We start from the raw sequence: 23033 nt of genomic DNA on the forward strand, positions 1-23033 counted from the left end.
AGATATTTGTAAAGCATTTTGAAAATTTTAAAGTGCCATATTAATGCTAATACTTGTGCACTGATAAGTCATGAAAGTAGTGTAGCTTTATTAAATATTATGAGTCTCAAATAAAATAAGGGACATGTCTTTGGGACCTAAGAATGCTCATTTGGGGCATCATCTCAAACTTATACAGCTCAATCACAGTGTCAAGAAATAGAGTATTACAAAGTTAGGAAGGGATTGTCAAGGAAAAATAAACAGTGACAGTAAAAATAGTAATGCTTTATGTCAGTACTGATATTTGAACTAGTTCAAAAATCATTTTTTTAAATAAATTTTTATTTATTTTATTATTTATTTGGTTTTTTACATCATCAAAATTTTCCTTGGTATTTTTCCCCACACTTCCCAGAAAACCATAATAAATAGTTTCAAAAATTTTAAAAAGAGAAAGAAAAGGAAAAAAAAATTAGCAACACTGATCCCTAAGTACATTGTAGAAGTCTTAAAATACATGCTATGTTCTTCATTCATGAGCCTCTTACCTCAGCATAGGAGTAGAGCAGGATTGTGTTCAACAAATACCCTCATTGATTGAAAGCTTCCCATAATCTCTTTTCTGGAGGCATGTTTCAACAAGCATTTATTAGAAACTTATTACACATACAAAGAACAGGATAAGCCCTGAAGATGCAACTTCACAAAAGCAAAATTATTCCTGACCTTGAGGAAATTATATGGTGGGAAAATCACGTACACAGAGAAACAAATATTAACTATATACAAAGTAAATAAAAAGTAATTTGTGTACTAGGGAGAGCTCTTACAGAGAAAGGAAATATTAGAGAGTGTGAATTAAGTTATAAAGTGGGGTAGGGATTCCAAGGGACAAAGGCAAGGGCATTCCATAGGGGTGGAAACAGCTTATCCAAAAGTATATATGGAATAATTTGACATTATTAATTTCTTCTTTCCAAAATCTTTTCAATATACCACATTGAGAATTGTTCTTCACTTTCTCCAGTTTTATCATGCAAATAACATTGTGAAAGTACTATATTGTATGACAAACCGCTAGAATCTATCTAGTTCTTAAAGCAAATTGCCTCCCTTGGTATTCATTTTTGCTAATATTTGCCTACCTAGAGAATATGTTTGAATAAGTTCAGATGAATTATTTAATTCATTCTCAAATATATTTACCTTTAGGATAGAGTAACTAAATCTTGAATCTTTTTTTTCTGTTGTTATCAAAAAGATTCCAATATTTTCAAAGAGTATTCAGTTCACTCTTGATTTTTCTCTATTCTTTTCTATCATGAAAATTTTATTATTGGATTTATTTTAAATAAATAATTAATTTTAAATTAAATTAAAATAAATTTTAATATATCTAATAAAACTAATAAATTTATTATTAGAACTGAAGAGAATATAGCTGGGAATAACTGTGAATAATTGTAGATAGAGAGTTAACTTTGTTTTGGAATCAGAAAGACATTGTTCTCTTAATTCTGATAAATACTAACTCAAACATGTCACAGTCAGGATTCTAGACAACTGACACTTTAAATTAGTCTATTAAGGTGAGCAAGTAAAGCTTAAAAATAAGACACCTCCACAAAAGACCTAACACATTTTTAAGTTTAATCAGCATTGTTAACATTTTTTCCATCACTTTTAAGCATAGACAGTGTGCCTCATTTTGTATCATTAGAACAAGCAAACCTGCAGCCATAAGATTTATTAAGCCAGTGAAAACACATGTTCTGTCCCTATCGATCATTGTTCCTATAGATGATAAGATGATTTATTATCACTTTCCCCTTTATCAGCACAACTGGATACAATTATATAGAATAAACTCTTAATGTTTAAAAATGAGAAAGTTAAAATGTGAAACACTGAGTGTTTCAATTCAAAGCCTTTTATATTCCTGGACAATGAATAAGGTCTTTTTGCATGCTCCTACAGTAGGGAATGTTGTATTTTATGAGCTGATCAGGCAAAAAACTTTTCATCCAAGAACTTGTTAGCTGCAATCTCTATTGCAGTTAATATTGCTTCTGCTCTTGTCATGGTTAATGTTGTTTTTTTTTTTTAATTGGCTCTCTTTGCTCTGTCCCTTATATTAGCAAGAGAAATATACCAATGCAAACTGTTTCTTTCTCTATTTTGTTCTCACTCAGGAGCCCCAAACTACCGTAATCCACAACCCTGATGGAAACAAGGTATTCAGAAAAAATCACCTCCATCTTGCTCATTTTTTTAACAAGATGCTTTTACATACCACAGAAAAGTCAAACCAAAATGAGTTTCATTTTTGAGAATTAGGATACACATCTTTTTCATATCTCTTTTAATTTTTTTAACCCAAGGATTTAGTAAGTCTAATTTGTTTTAGAAACTTATGCTCAAAAAAAGTCTTGAAAGAAAAATGGTATCCTTAGATCCCTTATTATTTCTGAAGGTGATTGTGTATCTGAATCTTTTACATATGCTCTTCTTTCTCTCTGCATGTTCATGCAGCAAACTGTGGTTATGTTTTCTGCATGAAATAGTAGATTTTGTTGCTATATCATCTAGTTTTTTGTAAGACTTTAACACTTAAGTTGGCAGGGAGTTGTCTTGGTTTTGTGCAGCTTTTGAGTTTGGATCAGTTCTGTTGTCAAGGGGTTTCATTTTTTAATTTCCATGTATTTGTTTTTCTGCATGACTTTGAGCAGAACATGGGAGTCTTATCTCCTATACATTGTGTTCCTTGTCTTCTCATGTGCATTTCCTGAAAAGAAATTTCATTGTTCAGACTGAGGAACTAAAGGCCAAGAAGACTGTTATATTTGCTCTAAAAAAAAAAAAAAAATCATGTGGGTTGCTCAGCATGTTGGAGGGATAAATAACTTACCCTTGCTTAAGTAGAAAAGGAAAAAAATTCTGAATGTATTACATGTCTCTGATTTATTTGTTATATAGTTGATTTCATCCATAGAGGAAAATAGATGTTACTGATTTTCTTTGTCAAATTTTATATTTAGTCATGGGCCATATTTCTCTGAGGGTGATTAATGTTCAAGACTTAGATTACAATTTTCCTCTGACATAACCTTAAATACCAAAAGTCTACAATACAGAAAAAGAAGAGGGATAGAGTTTTGGTGTTTGTGGCTCTAATACTTTAAATTTATTGTATTGCCATGGACTTTAGATATAGAATTTCTTCAGAATCCTCAATTTTTCCTTGAGTTCTTTGACTAGTCAAAACAATCATGTGGGAAAAAATCTAAACAAATAAAAAAGAAATCCAAAGTTATTATTAAAGGTTATCATCAGCAAAAATGAAAGACCCCAAGCATAGTGCCAGCATGGATTTCAATAGTACTAGTTACATCCCTTGTGAGAGCTCCTTGCATGGTATTCTCTCTGCTTCCTTTCTTGATTTTGGTTTCACAGCGCATGGTATGGCTGTGACCCTTAACTGCATCAAGCATTGGAATCAAACTCCATGTATTCAGTGCCTTTTATATGCTTGATTTATGCTTGTTCTTTCTATGTAAATAGTGTATTCAGTGGTTCTGACCATTTTTACTTTTTTTCATGTATTTTCAGAAAAAGACATTAAAGAGTTTTTTTTTTCCTAATTGCTTTAAAAAATGTTTTTACCTCACTGAATACACATTCCCTAATTGATCCCTAATTGAAAGCTTGTACCTATTTTTTCACCTTATAAGTCATTTATATTTTAATAAATTAAGAATATATTTTTTCTTTAATGGCATGTTACTGACAAATATGGCAGACTTTTGTGGACTTTCCCCTCACTTTCAAAAAATAAGATAAAGAAAAGATAAAAGAGTCATTTTGGATCAAAAAATATTATCGGATTATCATGCAATTTAAGAAATAGCCATATCATTCAACATTAGCTTTTATTTTTCTCACTAATCTTTTTGTTTGCTTGTTTCTTACTAATCTTTCACTTAATATAATGTTTTATTAACACACATGTCTTTTCACTGTGGACTAGTTTCTGATTTAGAAAAAAATATATTATGACAAATCTAGTAATCATTGAAAGTTTATTTGTCAAAGCTCCATGTTTTTATATCAGCACAAGTTCTTTCAAAATCATATATATATGATATATATATCCAGTTCTATTTTTCTGTTCTTTCATCAAATTATGGAATGGAATTTCTCCTTGAATATATCATGCAGAAAGAATATACGCACAGAAAGAAGTCATATATGCTGCAATGTAGAAAGCTGGCCTTGAAGTTAGGGAAATTTACATTGAGGTCCCATTTTTAATATATACTGACTGTGTGACAACATCTTAAACAACTCTATGAAAATAAAACTTTACTAGTTTTATCTATCAGTGGAGGTAGTTTGTATATCCAAGATCATGTGATCAAAATATCATAGTTATTATTGTTGCTATTCTTAACAATAGCTAGCTAGCATTTTTATAGTGCTTTAAGGGCAGTGAAGTGCTTCATAAAAATATTTTATCCTTAAAATAAGCTTGATAACTAGATGCTATTATTATTCTTATTTTGCATTTGAAGAAACTGAAGTTTAGAGAGGTTAAGGGACTTGTTTATTAGCAGATTTTCTAATGGCATATTAATAATGAACATGGCAGATTTTTGTGGACTTTTTTTTATCTCCTCCTCAAAAAATAAAAATAATGAAGAAATAAAATGATGAAGTATGCTTATTTGTGTCAGAGGCTAGATTTGCACTCAGGTCTTCCATCCACTGAACCACCTAATATTCAAACTTGAAAGTAATTTTAAAGAGCATTGAATCCAATCCCTTTTCCCCCTGCCTTATTTTAAAAGTAAGAGAACTGAATGACTTGCCCAGTCACAAAGCTAATAAGTGTCTGAGACAAGATTCAAATCTACCTCTTGCTGCCTTCAAGTTCTCCACAAAGATGAAATCACCAAGTCTAGACCTTTAAAATGATTATCTATTTGCTAAATAGTAAATTTGATGAAAAATAATTAAATTTATCATTCTAAAGTTGGTATTTATTAATTTTAAATAGGATTTCCCTAAGATTTAGAAGAGTACCTTCTTTAAAAAAAAAAAAAAAGGTATAGAATAAATTAGTCTAGGTCATTTGTTTATTTTTTTTTAAATAAAACACAGGATCTTTGGGTTCTACAAGTTACCCAGCCATGTTATCACAATATTTCCTTTTGAAATGGACAGAGAATTTTGCTCTTCTTAAAACCATTATAGTCTATGTGCTCATTTGCATGTGTACACATTCACAAATCTGGCTTTGTGATATGCATGTCCTATGAATTATAAGTTATGTTACTTGCTTAAATGGATGAGAATCCCAATGTGAGGCTATCACATTGCATCTTAATTATGGTTGCTTCTCAACAGGAGTCTACTGAGAGTTCCAATACAACCATTGAGGATGAAGATGTGAAAGGTATGATTACACCCTAAACAGTTGGAAAACTGAAACACATGTAGACTCATATTAATGAACAAATATAATTGTGGATTATTTTTTGAGACAAAAATATTTTTGCCTTTCTAAATGTTGTTGTAATAATGATATCTAAAATATATCATCAGTTGTTTTAGATTTGCTGGAAGTTTGATCTTATTCAGTTTTAAAGCCTCACTTCATTTTTGTTTATTCAAGTAACATTGCATTAATGTATAATTATATCAGATCGATTTCACTTAAAAATGTAAATGAATAAATAGAAGAGCAGAATGTTATGTGGTATAATGGTAGAGAGTTATTTTTTGAATCAAGAAAATTCCATGAAGTTCATATCTCACTGTAAAACCAACTGACTTAGGTAACCATAGCAGTTATACAGCCTTTTAGTCCTCAAACAACTAATTCTGTAAGACTAAAAGGTACAAATTATGAGTTGCTGATACACATTAGTGAAGATAGTTTTTATATTGATAAAGTATCATTTGATACTGATTAGTATCAGAAACAAAAAGAACAACCGTGAAAATGACAAATTACATTTTTAGAGAGCCAGGATCGTCTGAAGTGATATTGTCTCCACAATGCTATTCATAGCTTTTTGGTTTTCCATTATTAGGTGATTTCATGTAATCACTTTTTTATTCTCTTCATTGTATTTTGCTGGTATTGGATAAGGGAGTACTGTTATTTCCTATTTCTGCACATATTTGGTACATATTCTGATATAATTAAATTTGCTTTTAAAGTTGTTTTCCACCAGTTGTTTTGGTTATATTATTTTGTTTTAGTTCTTCATAGTATTATTTTCTTTAATCTTGCACATGACACATTTTTAAAAATTTTTTTATTATACCTTTTTATTTACAAAACATATGCATGAGTAATTTTTCAAAACTAACCACTTTAAAACCTTCTGTTCCAAATTTTCCTCTTTTTCCCCCATCCCCTAGATGGTAGGTATTCCAGTACATATTAAAATATATATTAAATCCAATATATGTATATGTAGCCATAGAGTTATCTTGCTGCACAAGAAAAATTGCATCTAGAAAGAAAAAAACTGAGAAGGAAAACAAAAAATGCAAACAAACAACAACTACAGAAAGAGTGAAAATGCTATGTTGTGGTCCACACTTAGTTCCACAGTCCTCTCCCTGAGTGTAGATGGCTCTCTTCATTACTGAACAATTGGAAATGGTCTGGAATCAAATCATTGTTGAAGAGAGCCACATCCATCAGAATTGAGCATCACATAGTGCTGTTGTTGCCATGTACAGTGATCTCTTGGTTCTGCTCATTTCACTTAGCATCAGTTCATGTAAGTCTCTCCAGGCCTTTCTCAAATCGTCCTGTTGGTCATTTCTTACAGAATAATAATATTGCATAACATTCATTTACCATAATTTATTCAGCCATTCTCCAATTGATGGGCATCCATTCAGTTTCCAGGTTCTAGCCACTACAAAAAGGGCTGCCACAAACATTTTTGCACATGTGGGTCTCTTTCCCTCCTTTAGATCTCTTTGGGATATAAGCCCAGTAGTAACACTGCTGGGTCAAAGTTTGATAATTTTTTGAGCATAGTTCCAAATTGTCCTCCAGAATGGTTGGATCCGTTCACAGTTCCACCAACAATGTGTCAGTGTCCCAGTTTTCCCACATCCCCTTCAACATTCATCATTATCTTTTCCCGTCATGTTAGCCAATCTGAGAGGTGTGTAATGGTATCACAGAGTTGTCTTAATTTGCATTTCTCTGATAATAGTGATTTGGAGTGCTTTCTCATATGATTAGAAATAGTTTCAATTTCTTCATCTAAGAATTGTCTGTTCATATCCTTTGACCATTTAGCAATCGAAGAATGGCTTGATTTCTATGTATATTGGAAATGAGGCCTTTGGCAGAACCTTTGAAAGTAAACATGTTTTCCCACTTTATTGCTTATCTAATCTTGTCTGTGTTAGTTTTATTTGTATAAAAAAATTTTAACTTAATATAATCAAAATTTTCTATTTTGTTATCCATAATGATCTCTAGTTCTTCTTTGGTCACAAATTCCTTCCTTCTCCATAGGTCTAAGAGGTAAACTATCCTATGTTCCTCTAATTTATTTATGATATCATTCTTTATGCCTAGATCATGAACTCATTTTGAACTTATCTTGATATTCAGTGTTAAGTGTGGGTCAATGCCTAATTTCTCCATCCTAGTTTCCAATTTTCCCAGCAGTTTTTGTCAAATAGTGAATTCTTATCCCAAAATCTGGGATCTTTGGGTTTGTCAAACACTAGACTGCTATAGTTGTTGACTATTTTGTCCTGTGAACCTAACCTATTCCACTGATAACTAGTTTATTTCTTAGCCTATACCAAATAGTTTTGGTGACCACTGCTTTATAATATCGTTTTAGATCAGGTACAGCTAGACTACCTTCATTTGATTTTTTTTATTAGTTCCCTTGAAATTCTTGACCTTTTGTTCTTCCAGATGAATTTTGTTATTTTTTCTAGCTCAGTAAAATAGTTTCTTGGGAGTCTGATTGGTTATAGCACTAAATAAATAGATTAGTTTAGGTAGTGTTGTCATCTTTATTATATTTGCTCAATCTATCCAAGAGCATTTGATATTTTTCCAATTGTTTGGATCTGACTTTATTTGTGTGGAAAGTGTTTTGTAATTTTGCACATATAGTTCCTGACTTTCCCTTGGCAGATAGATTCCCAAATATTTTATACTATTAACAGTTATTTTAAATTGAATTTCTCTTTGTATCTCTTGCTATTGGATTTTGTTAGTGATGTATAAAAATGTTGACAATTTATGTGGATTTATTTTGTATCCTGCAACTTTGCTAAAGTTGTGAATTATTTCTAATAGCTTCTTAGTAGAATCTCTGGGGTTTTCTAAGTATACCATCATATCATCTGCAAAGAGTGATAATTTAGTATCCTCATTACCTACTCTAATTCCTTTAATTTTTTTTTATCTCTTATTGCTGAAGTTAGGATTTCTAATACCATATTGCATAGTAATGGTGATAGTGGACAACTTTGCTTCACTCCTGATCTCATTGGGAATGGTTCCAGTTTATCTCCATTATATATGTTCACTGAGGTATTTAAATAGATTACCACTTTAAGGAAAAATCCATTTATTCCTATACTCTCTAATGTTTTTTTAATAAGAATGGGTATTGGATTTTATCAAATGCCTTTTCTGTATCTATTGAGATAATCATATGATTTTTTTGTTAATTTGGTTATTGATATAGTCAGTTGTGCTAATAGTTTTCTTAATATTGAACCAGCCCTGCATTCCTGGTATAAATCCTACTTGGTCATGGTATATTATTCTGAGGATGATTTTCTGTAATCTCTTTGCTAATATTTTATTTAAGATTTTTGCATCAATATTCATTAGGGAGATTGGTCTATAATTTTCTTTCTTTGTTTTTGTCCTACCTGGTTTAGGTATCAGTGCCATGTTTGTGTAATAAAAGGAATTTGGTAGGAGTCCTTCATTCCCTAATTTTTTAAATAGTTTATATAACTAAAGAAGGGAAAGGGACCTGTATGTACCAAAATGTTTGTGGCAGCCCTGTTTGTAGTGGCCAGAAGTTGGAAAATGAATGGATACTCATCAATTGGAGAATGGTTGAGTAAATTGTGATATATGAATGTTATGGAATATTATTGTTCTGTAAGAATGACCAGCAGGACAAATACAGAGAGGATTGGCGAGACTTACACGAACTGATGCTGAGTGAAATGAGCAGAACCAGGAGATCATTATATACCTCAACAACGATACTGTATGAGGATGTATTCTGATGGAAGTGGATTTCTTCAACAAAGAAAAGATCTAACTTTATTTCAATTCATCAAGGATGGACAGAAGCAGCTACACCCAAAGAAAGAACACTAGGAAATGAATGTAAACTGCTTGCATTTTTGTTCTTCTTCCCGGGTTATTTATACCTTCTAAATCCTATTCTCCCTGAGCAACAAGAAAACTGTTTGGTTCTGCACACATATATTGTATCCAAGATCTACTGTAACGTATTTAACATGTATAGGACTGCTTGCCATCTGGGGGAGAGGGTGGAGGGAGGGAGGGGAAAAATCGGAACAGAAGTGAGTGCAAGGGATAATGCTGTAAAAAATTATCCTGGCATGGGTTCTGTCAATAAAAAGTTATTTAAAAATTTTTTTTAAAAAATAAACAAACAAACAAATAATAGTTTATGTAGTGTTGGAGTTAATTGTTCTTTAAATGTTTGGTAGAATTCACATGTAAATCCTTCTGGTCCTGGGGATTATTTTCTTAAGGAATTGATTAATACCTTGTTCTATTTCTTTTTTCTAAAATGGGACTGTTTAAGCAATTTACTTCCTCCTCTGTTAATCTGGGCAGCCTATATTTTTGAAGGTATTCATCCATTTCACTTTGGTTATCAAATTTTTTATTGGCATAAAGTTGGGCAAAGTGACTCCTAATTATTGCTCTAATTTCCTCTTCATTAGTGGAAAGTTCTCCCTTTTCATTTTTAAAACTAACAATTTGATTTTCCTCTTTCCTTTTTCTAATCAAATTTACCAAAGATTTATCTATTTTATTGGGTTTTTTCATAAAACCTACTCTTAATTTTATTAATTCAATAGCTTTTTAGTTTCAATTTTATTAATCTCTCCCTTTATTTTTAGAATTTCAAGTTTAGCATTTGATTGGGGTTTTTAATTTGTTCCTTTTCTAGCTTTTTTTAGTTGCAAGCCTAATTCATTGATCTTTCTCTATTTTATGCAAGTAAGCCTCTAGAGATATAAAATTTCCCCTTATTACTGCTTTGGCTGCATCCCACAAATTTTGGTATGTCATCTCATTATTGTCATTCTCTTGTGTGAAATCATTAATTGTGTCTACGATTTGCTGTTTTACCCAATCATTCCTTATGACGAAATTATTTAGTTTCCAATAACTTTTTGGTCTGTTTTCCCCTGGCTTTTTGTTGAATGTATTGAATTGCATCATGATCTGAAAAGAATGTATTTAGTAGCTCTGCCTTTCTACATTTGAATTTGAAGTCTTTATGTCCTAATATATGGTCAATTTTTGTATAGTTCCATGAACTGCCGAGAAGAAAGTGTACTCCTTTCTATCTCCATTTTGTTTTCTCCTAAAATCTATCATACCTAACTGTTCTAGTATTCTATTTACCTCTCTAATTTCTTTCTTATTTATTTTGTGGTTTGATTTATCTGAGAGTTCAAGGTTAAGATCTCCCACTACTGTAGTTTTGCTATCTATTTCTTCTTGCAGTTCTTTTAACTTTTCCTTTAGGAATTTAGATGCTATACCACTTGGTGCATATATGTTTAGTATTGATATTGCTTCATTACCTATGGTACCCTTTAGCATGAAATAATTTCTTTCCTCATCCCTTTTAATTAGATCAATTTTTGCTCTTGCTTGATCTGAGATCAGGATGGCTCCCCTGCTTTTTTGACTTCACCTGAAGCATAGTAGATTCTGCTCCAGGCTTTTACCTTTATTCTGTATGTATCACCGTACTTTAAATGTATTCTCTATAGACAACATATTGTAGGATTCTGACTTTTATTTCAGTCTGCTGTCTGCCTCCACTTTATGTGAGAGCTCACCCTATTCACATTTATGGTTAAAACTACTAATTCTGTATTTCCTGCTATCTTCTTATCTCCAGATTATGCTTTTCTCTTTCCTTTTCCCCATACTACTTTCCCCAGTTTTAAACTTATAGGCATAACTTGCCTCACACAGCCCTACCTCTTTAGAATTCTTCCCTCCCCCTTTCTTAAACCTTTCCCTACTATTTCTGTATTGCCTTCTATTTAGCTTACCCCTTCCTTTTTTGCTTTCCCTCCTTCCCACTTTTCAGTGAGGTGGGAGAAGTTTCTTTGTAAACCAAATATGTCTAATATTTTCTCTTTGAGCCAAATCTGATGGGAGTAAGATTCACACAATGTTCATCCCCCACCTTTCTTTCCCTTAGATAAAATAGGTTTCCTTTTCCTCTTTGTGAGATGTAGTTTCCCTCTTTTTACCTCCACTTCCCCCTTTTTCTGCTACAATATCCTTTCCACCTTTAGTTCCTTTTTTATATTATAACAGTAAAATCAAATCATACATATACAAAAACACAGGTCTCAAGACTTCTTTTTACCTTTTTATGCTTCTCTTGAATCCTATATTTGGAGGTCAAATTTTTTGTTTAGCTCTGGTCTTTTCATCAGAAATAAATGGAATTCACCTGTTTCATTGAATGCCCATCTTCTTCCCTGGAAGAAAATGCTCAATTTAGCAGCGTAGTTTATTCTTGGCTGCATTCTAAGTTCCTTTGCCTTTTGGAATATTGGATTCCAGGCCCTTTGATCTTTTAATGCGGACGCTACTAGACGCTACTAGATCCTGAGTAATCCTTATTGTGGCTCCTTGATATTTAAATTGTTTTTTTCTGGCTACTTGTGATATTTTTTCCTTGGTCTAATATTTCTGGAATTTAGCCAGAATATTCCTTGGAGTTTTAATTTGGGGATCTCTTTCAGAAGGTTTTCAGTGAATTCTTTAATGGTTATTTTTACCTTTTGATTCTGTGACATCTGGGCAGTTCTCTTTGATGGTTTCCTGAAAAATAATGTCTAGACTCTTTTTTTCATCATGATTTTTAGGGAGTCCAATAATCCTTAGATTATCTCTCCTAGATCTATTTTCCAGGTCTGTTGTTTTCCTAAGTATGTATTTAACTTTTTTTTTCTATTTTTTTCATTTTTTTGGTTTTGATTGACTGACTCTTAATGTCTCCTTGAGTCATTCAGTTCTGATTTTTAATGCATTATTTTTTCATTTACTTTTTTATTTCTTTTTTATTTTTCTTTTTTATTTCTTTTTGTATTTGTCCAATTGAATTTTTAAATGAGTTGTTTTGTTCTATGGAATTTTTTTCCATTTCACAAATTTTTTTAAGGAGTTATTTTCTTTTTCCAATTCACAAACTCTGTTTTCCTGGGAGTTTTTTGCCTTTTCCAATTCATAAATTCTGTTTTCCTGGGAGATCTTTACCTTTTCCATTTCATATTTCAGGGAGATGTTTTCTTGTTTCCACTTTAACAAATCTTTCTTTTAATGAGTTATATTCCTTTTCCAAACCCTCTTGCAGAGTTTTCCTTTCCTTTCCCCATTCTTCTTCTACCTCTCTTTTAAGATTCTTTTTAATTTCTTCTAGGAGAGCCTTGAGTGGTGGGGACCAGATCATATATCCCTTTGGGGTTTCATCTAGAGACAATCTGCCTTTAGTCTCCTCAGGCTTTGAAATCTGTTCTCTTTCACCATAGAAGTTATCTATAGTTAGAACTCACTTTTCCCTTTTACACATTTAAAAAAAAAAGTGTTCTGCTTTTGGGGCAATGAGGGCTTTCCAAGCTTCCTCAAAAGGCACCAGGAAGTGGCAGCAACATGGCAGCAGCTGTGCAGGAATCAGCTCTCCTGGGATCATGGGGAGTCACTCTTGGTCCTGAGTGTGTGTGGCCAGGTCCTGTGAGATTCTGGCACTTTGGGCTAGACTCTTTACCCTGTGCATTTGTGTTGCAAGTTTTATAGTTTTTCTGCTGATCTACTAGCTTGTAATCAGAGCAGAGTAGCCAACACCATGGTAGAGTTCTCCCTGCAGATTCTCCACCCACGGAGACTGCCCTCCTGCCCCCAGTCTGCTTAGTGTCATGGCCTCCATGCTCTGCCTGTCTGCCTGCCTGTGCTTGTGTCTCACCTGGTCTCCTCCTATGCCCGCGCCCAACCAAAACAGACCTTTTCTGGCAGTCTTCAAGATTATCTTCTTTTGGTAATGTGTTGTACCCCCAATATTTGTGGGTTCTGACTAATTCAGAGACTGAATTTCATAAATAGTTTGAGGGTAGCAGGAGAGCTCAGAAAGAAGCATGTGTCTTCTCTACCATCTTGGCTCTGCCCCCAAATACTTTTTTATTGAGTCTGCTTTGTATTTATCTATTTTTTAATGGGGATAAGGAAACATATTAACAACTTCAATTATATATGAAAGTTGGCCAATATCAGTTGCATATTATCAACAAGATGGAATACACCAAAGTTACTGGAAAACTGATTTTGCAAGTTTTTCATATCTTTTCTGAAAAGAAGTTTAGGAAAGTATATTTTAAAACAAAAACTCTAATAGCTGTTGAGATATATCAAATAAATATATGTAAATGCTTTTACTTAAGAGAAAAATAATCAGTTGAGTCATTGAGGTATACCTAAATATACATACATATATATATATATATATATATGTATGTGTATATATATATATATATATATATACACATATACTTATAATAATACAAATATAGCCTTCATTTTGAAGGACAGTCCTACTAATTGCATTGCTAAATCTAGGTGAGGGTATACTTAAAACAAATGAGTGTTATTTGTGCAAGTGATTTCTACATTGTGTTATATGTTATATGAAATATCTTTTCAAAAAATATTGGCCTACTTTTCTATATTATGTACTCCAAACTCAATGACATAAAAAATTACTTCTTTTTTAGACTGTGACTGCAACAATTTAGGAAAGTCTAGGAACAGTCTGTGGAAAAGAAATGTGATGTTCATTTCCTTTTTTTATAATGCTATATAAATTATAAAATTGCAAGATTTATCCTGTCCATTTCTAGATCTAAATTTTTACATAGTTTCATTTAAAATGTGTTTTAATGATTCAAAGTATAAAAAAGTCCATTACATAGATTTTTTTTCCTGTGAAAATTGAATTGAGAAAGTATAAATCTCAGGGATTTTATATTTTTTAATGTTATTGAAAGCTTATTATATTTTTCATTACAATATAGTCACATGTACAATATAGTTGAGCATAAGATCTTATTCATGTTAATTTTCTAATTTTCCTATAACCTAATAAAATAGATTAATCTCCTAATCATAAAATTACCTCAGTTTTAAAATATTTTTATTATTCACTTCAGCCTTTTTTATTATTTTTATCATTTAACTTTATTCAATTCTGAAGCATTAAAATATCTTCCATAGATACATTAAATAGCAGTAGTGTGACTACAGTACTTCCTTTGTGCAAGAAGTTAGTGTTATCAGTTCAGTTACCAGAGCTCTTCTGTATTCATTTGATGACTTCAGAAAAGTTGCTTTTCTTCCCTTATAGTATAAGGATTGTGATTATAATGTTAACTATATAGAGTTTATTATTTTTTCTCCTCTCCCCCAAATATAGTGATGTCAATAGAATGTTTGTGGGTCCTCTATTGTAATTAAAAAGGAATATGTAATAATATATAACCTATTATAAATGTTCTAAAATAATAGAAAAAATAAATTATATAAAGAACCCAAAGTCAGAATTGAGTGAGAATAATTATTTAATATAAGAAGTGTTGCCTATAAACATATCAATATACAATGGGAAAAATGGGCTTTAAAATATGGTCATTTTGATTCAGCACTCCTCTTTTTAAAAAATCTTTTCTTAGCCAGAGATTAGTAATAAGAAATATTATATTTGTCATTAGAAGAAATAAGATCACCACCAGGCTCTACTCCATTCTACTTCCCTCTGAACCTCAGTTTTTTTTCTATAAAATGAGAGGGCTGCTCAACATCCTATTTTTCAATAAACATTTCTCCTAATAATAACCTGCCATCTAATAATATAGTATAAAAAGAGCATATGTGAAGTTAATGTCAGTTAATACCAATACATCTTCAACTTTTTTCAGTTTTCCTCTAAAAATTCAAATATAAATGTTTATCATATTTTAAATATAATAGGGCTGGTTTTAATACTGTCAAAAACATTAAATTGCTTGGTGTGGATTTTTTTTAACTGAAAAAGATCTCTAGAAAATAAATATAGTAAAATATATGCACTTCTAGTGTTGTAATATGCCAGCTTCCAAATATTTATCTCATATAATACTGTCCATGCTATTTCCTGAACTCCTGCACCTGAAATATTCTTCTCCCTTCCTACCAACTTTACCCATTAGTACCTTACCTACCATTCATGGTCCTGTTCAGATGACATCACTTCCATATTCACTAGTTTCTCCCAACTGGAAATGATTTCTTACTACATTCTACTCTCCACCTATATTCTAATTTATACTATATGCACTCGGGTCCACATATTTTTGTATTTAATAGACTGCAAGCCCATTAAGAGTAACAAAGAAGTCTTATTATCTCCCTCTTCCAATTTCATACACATGATATTCCATAATGTACTTAATAAATGTTTAGTCAACAATCAAGGGTGTGCTGATAAGTGCTTACAGCCAGGTTTTCAAGGAGGAATAGACACACAGTACACTTTTAAGTTTAATTTTCCTTATTAACATTTTCACCATCACATTCTTAAGTCTAAACAATCAACAAAAGAATAAATTAAATTCTGGTTTATAACATTTGCCAACTTCTGATGTAAAAATGTTCAGATTAAAAAGTTAATAGTCTTGGTTTGGTCTAGAATACCCCTGAATGAACTAGGCACAAGGTTGATACCCTCCTTTCTCTGTGAGTTAAGAATTCAATTAAGCAGTTAAGTAGCAAGTTAGAGAAGAGATAAAAAGAGAGGCAAGAAATTCGATCATGACTCTGAATTCTCATTTTCCGTTAAGTCTCAAATCATCTTAAATAGTAGAAAAAGGAAAATATTCAGATCATGACCAAAAAATAAGGACCCAAAAGGTTGGGATCCCCTAGTCCAATGCTGAAGTCATCAGATGTATGTTAGCCCTTAAAAATACTTCTAAAAATAGTCATTTTTTTTCCTTCTTTTTGAGGGGTCATATTTAAGTGACAGGACTATGCCCAGGCTAAGGTGACTTAACAGAAAGATTATTACAAATAAGAGTCATTTGATGATGTAGGAATGAAGCTCGAGGTAGAAGCCCAGCATGGAGATAGGGCTATACACATGTGTATGTATGTCCATGTATGTATGTATGTATGTATGTATATGTACATGTGTGTTTGTCTATGATGTCATTATATCTCTGAATCATATGCCTAGAGATCATACTTGGGCTTATGAGATTATAGAGAGAGACAGTGAAGAAAGAAGAAAAAAAAAACTTAAAAAAACTTAAAAAACTTAAAACTTAAAAAAACTTAAAAGCTTGCAAAGTGCTTTATAAATATCTAATTTGATCCTCCCCACCATACTAACAGAAAAGTACTATTATAATTCCCATTTTACAGATGACAAAATTAAGGAAATAGATTCCATCACCGTTAGGTCATGTTTTCACAGCTAGAAAAGGTTTCACAGCTAGAAAAATCCAACATTCTGCCCCACTGCATCAGTCTTAAATTAAGAATTAGTCTTAACTAATTCTTCAACATGGCTTGGAGGTGATATAAGGTTTTTAAAAGCTGACAGAGCTCCAGGCCAGATAGTTCCTTCTAAGATGAAAAATTCTGAGTAGAAGTCCTAAGAAAAATGATGTGTCTGTCATTTGAGGATCAGCTCAGCTGAGTTTAGACAGGCATAGTCAGCAGATGGGCAGCCATCATTTGTTCATTTTTTTCAGCCTCCAGTTACTAAGATTCCATAGGTTTACAACATGGTCATGTCAGTGTTCTTTATAGTTCAAGGACCCGATTCCTTTATTTTTCCACAACCTGGCCCTTCCTTAACTACCCAAGCTTCTTCCATATTACTCATATCTGTGCATTTTACAATCCAGTCCTACTAGCCTATTCACCATTCCTCACACTCAATTTCATCTCCTATCTCTATAAATTTTCACTGACTCCAGTGGAAAGCCACACCTATCAATTCTAAATTGATTTTCAGTTTCATTGCTAAAGATCACCAAACCACCTCACATGCTCTTATGACTCATATAAAAACCTCCAGTTTGAAAGAATCCTTTCTCCGGACAAGTTTTAAAGAGTATTTAAGTAACTAATCACTTATGAAGCCCCTGCCCCAGCAAACTGTTGACTGCTTAAAAAAAAAAAAAAAAAAAAATCATGGAAACGCTAGGTAAATTTCTGCTTTGAAATCTGCCCCACTTGATCTAATAAACTATGGCTTTGCATATGTAAATCTTACAAGTTGTTTCAGGCTGATTTCAGTGCTACAGACCAATTTCTAGTATGGTTGAATCTAATGGGTCATTGATATAGATTTAAGTTTAGGGCTGAATTCAACCCCTCCATTTTACAGATGAAACTGAGGGCCAGGAAAGGGGTGAGGTAAAATGATTTGTATAAAGTCACCAGTAATACCAGAGAAACCGAGGTGAAAAGAGATTGTTTTTAATCTTTAATGTGGAAAGTTTAAGCTAGCTGACCAAAATGGGAATATACTTCCAAAACATTCAGTCTAAAGCAACTGAGTGTATATAAGGTTTTTAGCAAGCAAAATACAGAAGCAAGAGTGCAATCAGTCTTGCAGCTGTTGTTATCTTTACTTCAAAGAGAGGGCAGGGAGAGAGGAGTTAACTTGGTATTTACAGCTTGGAGATTGTGGCTAGGGCGGTCAGACAGGGGAGCAGGACCATTCTTGGATAGATAGGGATTATAATGAGGGCATAACTGCAGGATACAAGATTGTCCTTGACAATAATTCTATTCCCAAGGTAGTTTTTGCACAGGGATGAAGTCAGGGAGGAGATTGTTTTTCTTTTCTATCCTTCATTGTGTTGCAATGGTATGTGAAAGGGAGTAGGAGCCTCAAGGTTTAAAGTTTTCTTTTTAAACTCAATTTTTCTAAGTCTAATTGCACAAATGAAAAAGGGGAGGGGAGTATAGTTCATTGTATTTAAATATAAAAATGTTATTTCACTGTTCCATGAGCTGGAGAAGAAAATGACAAACCACTCTGCTATCTTTGCCAAGAAAACCCCAAAAGGGGTGATGAAGAGTCAGACATGACTGAATAAGTGATGTAAATAAATTTAGCATAGTGCTTTGCATATAGTAAATAATATATGCTCTTTTCTTTCCACTCTCCTTCCTTACTTTCTCCCTCTCTCCTTCCTGACTTTCCTTCTATTTGCATTCTCCTTTCCTTTCTCTGCATCCTAATAACCATTAAACCTTTCCATCTTCTTGTGGCTGAATTTTCCAATTTGTATTATCTACTCCTCATATTAGAATGTGAGTTCTTTAAAAAACTATTTTTCTCTTAATATCTCCAGAACTTAGCATACTGCTTGGCACATAGGAAATAGTTAAATGTTCATTCCTTCATTGTCACTCTTGGAGCCAGAGAAAGAGGCTTTTGTTTGTGGCTATAGAGGAATTAGAAAATAGTTTCCATGTATTTTGATTCTTAACCATTAGGTGGTGAATCTTAATAAATTAGCACTTTAAGGTTTACAAAGCTCCTAACATATATTATTTCATGTGATCCTCAAAACAAAATTGTAAAATAGATATTATTGTTATCCCTCCCCTTATTTTAGAAATGAGGAAACTGAGGCAGAGAATGGTTAAGTGATTTGCTCCAAGATCACTGAGCCATTAAATTTCTGAGGCAGCATTTAAACTCAGTATCCTATTCACTAAGTCATCTATCTGCTTCTAAACTAGAGCCTTGTTATGTTTTGATGTGTAACAACTCACCAATTTTATTAGTCAATAGTCTGCATTGGTCAATAATCATTTAGCCTTCTATACTCAGTACTCAGTAGCATGCTCAGCTCTGGGTTTACAAAGAAAGGCAAAAGATATTTTTAAATAATTTACATGAATCCATTCAAGTGAGAAATAGTACAGATTCATTAGAATTTAAAAATATTAAGTTACAATATCAGGATTCTAGAGAAACTTAATTCTGAATGTCATGATGGGAGAGAGTTGAAAACAACTGGAAACATTTTCCAGCCTTATTCATCATTTTACTTTAGCAGAGATGAAGACCCTGAAGAACCAAGAGATTTGTGTGCCATCATTTTGCTAGGGAGGAGTCCAGATAGGAATGGATATTGGCCCTCAGATCTAAAGCCAGGGCTTTGTTGATATACAGCCAGAGATTTTAATACCAAGAGACAAAATTTTTTCAGCTCTTGACTGTGAGTCTTTCCTCCTGTTCACTGTGCCTCAAGTCTTCTCTCCTGAGGAGAAAATAAATTCCAGTTCCTATAGTTCTAAAAAGAGCTAGCTCAGGGCAGCTAAGTGGCACAGTGGATAGAGCCTCAGCCCTGAAGTCAGGAGGTTCAAATCTGACCTTAGATGTCTAAGGTTTACCACAAAAAACACTTTCTATCTGTGTGACCCTGGGCAAGTCACTTAATCACTCAGTATCCCCAGGCAATTATATGAGTATTGCAATAGTAAAAGAGTGTTTGCAAACTAGGAGTTTCCCATACCAGTTGAAATCACAGGTTCAAATCAAAAAAAGAAAAAAAGAAGGGAAAAAAACCCTGCTGTCAACATCAAATAACTAAACATTTTAGATATATTTTTAAAAGATATTATCTTTTTTTCTCTAGTTTATTAAGATGCTGAGTATAACATTTTTATTAATACTTTTAATGTTTCCAAACAATTGTGATGTTATTGTTCCAATTTGTGTTCCTATTCTATTTCATTTTTAATGGTTTTGATGCCATTTTTGTAATGAATACATGTTCATGCTGTATCTGTAGCATGCAGTTCTGGATTAATAAAAGATAATAGTATCTTTATCTTCATATACTATGCATATATATGTATATGCAGATAAAAAGATATCATTTTTATTCTCATGATTAATAATGATATTGTGATTAAGATAATTAATTATAAAAATAGCTAATATTTACTTATTGCAAAGTGCTTCACATATATTATCTCATTTATTCATATAATCTCTGGATGAGGTCCAGAAGATAATTCATAGATTTTATTTATTTATTTTTGTTGAAACAATTGGGGTTAAGTGACTTGCCCAGGGTCACACTGCTAGGAAGTATTAAGTGTCTAAAGCCAGATTTGAACTCAGGTTCTCCTGACTTTAGGGCTGGTGCTCTATCCACTGCACCACCAAGCCGCCCCCATGGCTTTTATTTTTATATTCTTTTAGATATTGAGATGTCTTTTGTCTATTTTGAGGATTTCTGCCTTGTTCTAACTGGATGAAGTTGTTAGGTTACTGAACTGCAGTTACTATAATCATATTATCATCTGTAGATAAGATAGCACTATGTCTGTGTTAGAAAGGAAGTTTAGACTCTGTGGTCATTTTCACTGAGGATCCTACTCCAATGTACTCTTTGATTATTAGGTGATTAACCCATTATCCATTATTGAGAAGACCAAAGGACATTTTCCTTTAGTTGTACACTGTACTGAGGTTTAAATATAGAAAATTTTCATCTGCCAAAATAGAAAAATTCATTAAGAATTCCAGTTTCTCACAATTTGATACTTTTTTTGGGGGGGAGGAGGCAGATATGAAAGTTTCAAAAGTCCTTTAACTGTAAGAAAGGGATCCTGGATTTTTCACAAACTAAACTTTTACTGTAAATATGCTCTATCTCTCTCTTCATTTCTTTTTAAGAGTTGGATAACTGCTTATTTGAAATATTGCGTTGTCCTTGGCACTCCTATTGTACACTGAAAAGCTTGCCCCTTTAAACAAGAGATTTAAGGAAGGTTGGATGTTTCAATATAGAAGCCCTAAATTCAAATCCTAGCTTTATCATTTTCTGGCTCCTCAATTATAAAAAGAATATAATAATATTCACTCTATCTGTAATATCTCATGGAGCTTTATCTTTTTAAGGTCAAATGAGATAATGCATGTAAAGCACCATGTAAACACTCAAATACTGTGTAAATATAAGTTATTTATAGCATATATATATATATATATATATATATATATATATAATAGCTTATATTTTTACTGTTGAGTTTTTACTGTTTACCAAGTTACAATGTTCTCACTCTCCTTTTTTGGAGATTTTCCTTATTGGTGTCCTTTTGGAGCCAGGTCAGCTGTTCTGGGCTCTCACCAAATGTTCATGCTGCTGAAGCCACAGACAGATGAATCACTTGTTGGCAAATGGAATTAAGCTTTAGCCACCATGCCATTGGCAGTATCCCTGTCATTTTCCTGCTGCCACTTGGGTACTTTTGGCAGTATTTTTTAACATTATTTTTTAATATTTTATTTAATATTTATATTCACCACTGAACTGGCAGAAATATGAATGATGAAGATATAAAGATAGGAAATCCTAAATCCACTTAACAAAAATGTTATTATTATTGTAGCATTTATTATAGGACATGGAATATATTATAGAACAGATATATATTATCAAGCTAAGTCAAGATTTTAATGTGTGTGATGATTTTAGGTATAATGTTCCATTTCCCCTAAATTCAAATAATTTCTATTAAACTTTATATTAGTAGTAGTAATTCATGGCAACTTGCATTTTTTGCTAATTAGTATCCAAATATCAATTAGTGGGATTTGTTGTAAAATCAAATGATCTCAGCTAAATTGGGTTGACAGAGCATTTATCTCCTACAGGAACTGCAGTTGAAGAAAGAATAATAATTTTTTATTTGGATTATTTATTTACTTAATAAAGGCAAAAATCCATTTTTCCCTAAAATGAGTACAACCTGATTGTACCCCAAATTTAAAGCTGGAAAGGATTACAGAGGCCTTCTAGTCAACCTCTTTATTTTAAAGATGAGGTAACTGAAATACAAATTTGATTTGCCTTCTGTAACATGAATACATGTCAAATAGAATTCAAATATAGATTCTCTGATTTCATTCTCAACTTTTCTCCACCAAATTCTGTTGCCTCACCATTGAGTGCTAAGACATAGAAATAGAAGTAATATTCTCTCCATCATATAGCCCAATATTTCCCAGTCCTAATTTTATATCCACCTCAAGGTATTTCACATAAAGTTAAACAAATTCATTTTAATTTTAAAATGTATGGGACACATGCATTTTAAAAATAGGGAAGAAATATTATATGGTAAAACAGTAAGTTAAATAGTTCCATGAAAATAAGGATGAATCAGTTTGCTTGACTTAAACATCTCATATATGATTTATTTTTCCTGCTTGTTTTCATGTTGTCTCCTTCTTTAGACTGTGAATCCCTTGAGAATAGGGACTGTTTTGTTTCACTTTGTATCCCTTTTGTTTAGTCAAGTCCCCTGCATGTGGTAGGTACTTAATAAATGCTTATTAACTTGATAAGTCAATAAGTGCCTATTGTTTTAAGAACTGTGTTGGGTGCATATATTGAGTGCCTGCTGTGTCTAAGAATTGTGCTAAAATTGTGTTAAAGCTACCAAAAAGTTTTCTGGTACAATTATTTCCTTCAAGTACTTTTTATAGTTAAAGAAATCAAACATAAAGATTTCTGAAATTCAACAAATGTAAAAGACAATTCAGTAAATATAAAAGACAATTGACAAGTCAAATTTAATATAAGATGCCACGAGGCAGTGAATTCTGAAGAATGATTTGGCCAATTTTAACTTTTAGAAGATTAATAACAAGGAATAATATCAA

The 23033-nt window shown here is 32.2% G+C and overlaps 1 protein-coding gene across 7 annotated transcripts in view; it reads left to right on the forward strand.

Annotated features, from left to right (window-relative positions):
- CAMK2D (calcium/calmodulin dependent protein kinase II delta) overlaps nt 1–23033 on the forward strand; it is a 372089-nt gene that overhangs the window by 333819 nt on the left and 15237 nt on the right. For 5 of the 7 annotated variants that reach the window (XM_031943044.1, XM_031943045.1, XM_031943040.1 and 2 more), the window contains 2 exons: nt 2175–2216; nt 5389–5437. In XM_031943044.1, coding sequence (XP_031798904.1) covers nt 2175–2216; nt 5389–5437 — 91 coding nt within the window. The remainder of the gene's footprint in view (nt 1–2174; nt 2217–5388; nt 5438–23033) is intronic. The other 2 variants (XM_031943046.1, XM_031943043.1) reach the window with 1 other exon arrangement.

Source organism: Sarcophilus harrisii, chromosome 6 (genome assembly GCF_902635505.1).
Source record: "Sarcophilus harrisii chromosome 6, mSarHar1.11, whole genome shotgun sequence".
In the NCBI taxonomy this organism is placed as follows: Eukaryota; Metazoa; Chordata; class Mammalia; order Dasyuromorphia; family Dasyuridae; genus Sarcophilus; species Sarcophilus harrisii.